We start from the raw sequence: 3,630 nt of genomic DNA, 5'->3' as shown, positions 1-3,630 counted from the left end.
TTGGTGTGTAGATCAATTGGTACATGATTTAAGGATGAGGTAATGTGTGCAGAATGAATAACACATTTACATGTTTTCTAATCTCATGCGTCTCAAAGTGAATACTCCAGACAGTTCACTCATACTTAATGGCATAGTGCCTGTCTTCCCAAATCAAACACGGCCGCTGTGCACTCACAGGAAATGACGATTGCGACATTTGACAGCAATCGTCAAAATATTGGTAATCACATGACTTAAAAATGTAAGTTTATACCCATGTGCCCAGTGTTCACCCAACGTGATAATGTTGCCACCATCCGCACCAATGACACATCCTCGATAATCATGTGAAAAGGGTTGTTTACACAATTTTACTTTTTTTGTGCATCTTCAAGTTTCTGCATGTTTGTATGCACTCAAAATAGAAAGCGTGAGTATGGAAGTATGCAATTGGAGACGGCAACTGTCGTCTACGACTCATGTTTGTAGACACTGTATTTAACAGAAATTAAACGGTCTCAGACAGCTCACTGGTCACTCTAGTTTCTTCTGACAGCAAAAAAAGTTAATGATCCAAACATGTGGCTGCATCAACAGGTGATGAAAGTGGACCTGACTCAACACAAACAAACACGCAGTGACCTTGTGGAACCTTAGCTGTGAAATATGCACACCGTCAAGTTCCTACTTGTCACAGGCTGTGGTCTGGACATGAGTGCAAGGCCATTTCCTCAAGAGTTCGCCCGCCCCCCCACCACCACTGCCTCCATCTCATTTCCTCCATACCCAAACAAAAGCCGCCTCTCTGGGAAAAGTGCTTGGCCACTTGTGTTTCTGTGCAGAGCCCGACTTGCATGCAAGCAGACCCCTTTGGCCGCCAGCATGTCTGTATACAAGGTAGAGAACATTTCAGCGTAATGCAGACAGCATGAGACTTGTTTGATTTATTCAAAACAACAAATCCAAAACAAAAGTGCTCACAGGGACATTAACTCGGCTCACCCAAACACAAAGGTCAAGACTTCCACGATAATCAGCAAGAAGTTTGAAGGTTTTATTGCGGGCAGAGCCAAGAGTGCAGCGTTCATTACCCACGTCCAGCTTTGATCTGGCTGCAGGGTAGGAGGAGTTTGCCCAGGTGAGTCAGAACAAGCTCCTTGTTTAACATGTTTCTCAACCTTCAGCTAGAAACCCTCTTCCTCAAAGCACGAGTTCAGAGGGAGGGAGGGCAGGGAGTTTCTCCCAGGAGGCCCAGATCTGAGGATCTCATCTGACACAGGACGATAAAGGCGTTTGAAACTGGCATTAACTGATATTTGTCCACTTGGGGACATTGGAACAGGATGTGAAAACTTTGTCTTCAAAAAGGAAACTTGTTAACAGTCGCTTGTTTACACATCCAGCAGTAAGCATTTTACTTTGGGGGGGCAGTGTTTTTCTGGCCACATGGAAAAATTTGGCTCCCGTTTGACAACACAAGAGTGGAAATGTTAAAGCTTTTTACAGCTTTTAAAATGCTGGTAGCTTTAAAGTGGGATTGTCGCGTCGCCAAATATGGCAGCAGTGTTAAGCCAACAACAAATGCATCATTCTTAAAGAGCCAAATGTTGCACATAGGCCGACCATTTGTCAGTTCCCTGAACTGGCTGCAACTTCTCTCCATGTAAAACGCAGTGAGGCGAATCCATGAGTGCATCACTACACAACTGAATAACCAGCAAGAAATTCAACCAAGACAGTACATGTACTTCAAGTCACAATATTTATTTCAACCACACAGGAATGGCACCAAGTGAGGCTCCGCCGTGTTCACACTCCAACCTTCATCTGGTTGTATGGTGGAAGTGGCTTTCCCAGGTGGATCCCCGAAGTCAGTCCAAACTCCTTGTTGGCGTGTTTCTCATGGAACTCAGGCTTCAGCTGGAAACCCTTCTCCCCGTCAAAGCAGTCAGAGGGCGTGAAGGTAAGGGGCTCTTCTTCCAGCAGGCCTTGCATTCGGGCGCACCAGGCCTCCAGCATGGTCTTGCGGGCCGCAGTTGTGATGTGAGATGGAGCCCAGAAGATCTGAGGCGCCAGAACCTGGAAGCCACAGTAATTGAGAATACCGTTCTAGAGAGAGGGGGGGGGGGGGGAAACAGCATGTTATTATAATTCCTTTCAAATGATAAAGGGTTGGATTCAGTTAATTAATGTATAAATACCTGTAGTGGCCACAATGTGACATTCATGTCTCCATTGATGCCATTTGCACTGAACATCGACTCCTGAGAACCGGTGGTGAAAGACAGCATGGCCTTCTTGTCCTGTGCAGCAAGCAAACAAGTTAGAGGAGGTAAAACAAAAACAAAACCTCAGACCAGTAACAAGCCTCTTGCCTCTTGCTTGGAATCCTCACCTTGAAGATTCCACTGCTGTATCTCTTATCATGTCCGTAGGCAAAGCCCAGTGTGAGCACCCGGTCAAACCAGCCCTTCATGATTGCAGGAACAGTGAACCAGTACATGGGAAACTGGAGGTTGGGCGTTTAAAGTTAGTTTTCAATCTGGAGATCTCAGGGTTTCTGAAACACAACATTACTGCCACTCCGGCTCTACCTGAAAGATGATAAGATCTGCCTCAGTGACTTTACGTTGCTCTTCAACGATGTCAGCAGCCAGCTTCCCGGCCTTCCACGCCAGTTTGGTCTCCTCTGCGTAACGGAAGTGTTCTGCATTCTGAACTTCACCTGCAGACACAAAAATAAAAATGTTTGCTGTACAGCTGAAGAGTAATCCAAAAAAAAAAAAAAGTACAGACATTTTTTAAAGCTACTAGGAAATGTATTTACCAGTGATGTCTTCAGCAGTAGCAGAGGCCTTAAACTTCATAGCATACAGGTCGGACACTTCCACTGTGCACCCCTGAGCTTTCAATGCCTTCACCGCAGCATCTTTGGCAGCGGCGTTGAATGAGCCAGAGCTCTGATGGGCATACACAAGCAACACTTTCTTTGCTGCCAAGCCAAGAATTTCAAATTAGATTTTGTACACAGCATCAGAAAACAATGGTATCCAACATTAATCAGAGCCTTAAATGAAACAGTGCAGCAATTGAAACAAGAACACTCACCCATTTTTTTTTCGCCCCTTAACACTGCAGATGATGCGCTTTACTGTTGACTTGTACGATGAGGAGAAACAGCAACTCACCCTGGTGCAGAGCTGGAGATGCTGTTTTTATTCGCTTTGTGGCTCATTAGCACTCTCACAGGTGCTGTGAGTTGACGATCCGGGTCGTCAGCCAATCGGCTGCCAATGTGGGGATTGTCTCTCAGGACGCCTGTGCACATTTCTTTCACTGAACACCGGAGAAGATTTTTAAAACGTAGAGCAGAATTTATGTAAAGCTAAATGCCAAGAATGCGTGTAGGGTTTATCAGTGAGGCAGCTGCAGATTTAGCCAGTTTGTACATTCATCTCCCACTTAATGATGGTCTTCTCCTTGTTTGGCCTAAAGAGTCAGAGTCTACGTTTGTCTCTGCCTCTGTCTTACACACGGCATCTTTGTGAGGATATTCCAGAGCACGTGTCTCCGTCTTTTTCCCCCCTCGAAAAGTGTGTGCCACTCCTGATGTCTTCAAACCACATGAAGCAGATGCGATCCTCTCAC

At 45.6% G+C, this 3,630-nt stretch overlaps 1 protein-coding gene across 1 annotated transcript; it reads right to left on the bottom strand.

The window, feature by feature from the left end:
- Positions 1-1,725: 1,725 nt before the first annotated feature.
- On the bottom strand, positions 1,726-3,211 carry nqo1 (NAD(P)H dehydrogenase, quinone 1). Its single transcript, XM_035604488.2, has 6 exons — positions 3,091-3,211; positions 2,810-2,974; positions 2,577-2,707; positions 2,378-2,491; positions 2,184-2,285; positions 1,726-2,091 (listed from the first exon to the last, which is right to left on the bottom strand). Exons 1-6 carry the CDS (start codon positions 3,092-3,094, stop codon positions 1,792-1,794), a joined length of 816 nt encoding a protein of 271 aa, XP_035460381.1. The 5' UTR covers positions 3,095-3,211; the 3' UTR covers positions 1,726-1,791.
- Between the last annotated feature and the right edge of the window lie 419 nt (positions 3,212-3,630).

The sequence above is a fragment of the Scophthalmus maximus genome, chromosome 14 (genome assembly GCF_022379125.1).
Source record: "Scophthalmus maximus strain ysfricsl-2021 chromosome 14, ASM2237912v1, whole genome shotgun sequence".
Taxonomy (NCBI): Eukaryota; Metazoa; Chordata; class Actinopteri; order Pleuronectiformes; family Scophthalmidae; genus Scophthalmus; species Scophthalmus maximus.
Note: the sequence above shows the minus strand (reverse complement) of the source record. Positions and strands in the feature narration are given on the sequence as shown.

What these genes read in the sequence shown, in the direction of transcription:
- nqo1 (XM_035604488.2), bottom strand. An exon ending in TACTGCTGAAGACATCACTG is followed by an intron (nt 2,708 to 2,809) that starts GTAAATACATTT and finishes TTGTGTCTGCAG; the next exon opens with GTGAAGTTCAGAATGCAGAA. An exon ending in TCACATTGTGGCCACTACAG is followed by an intron (nt 2,092 to 2,183) that starts GTATTTATACAT and finishes CCCTCTCTCTAG; the next exon opens with AACGGTATTCTCAATTACTG.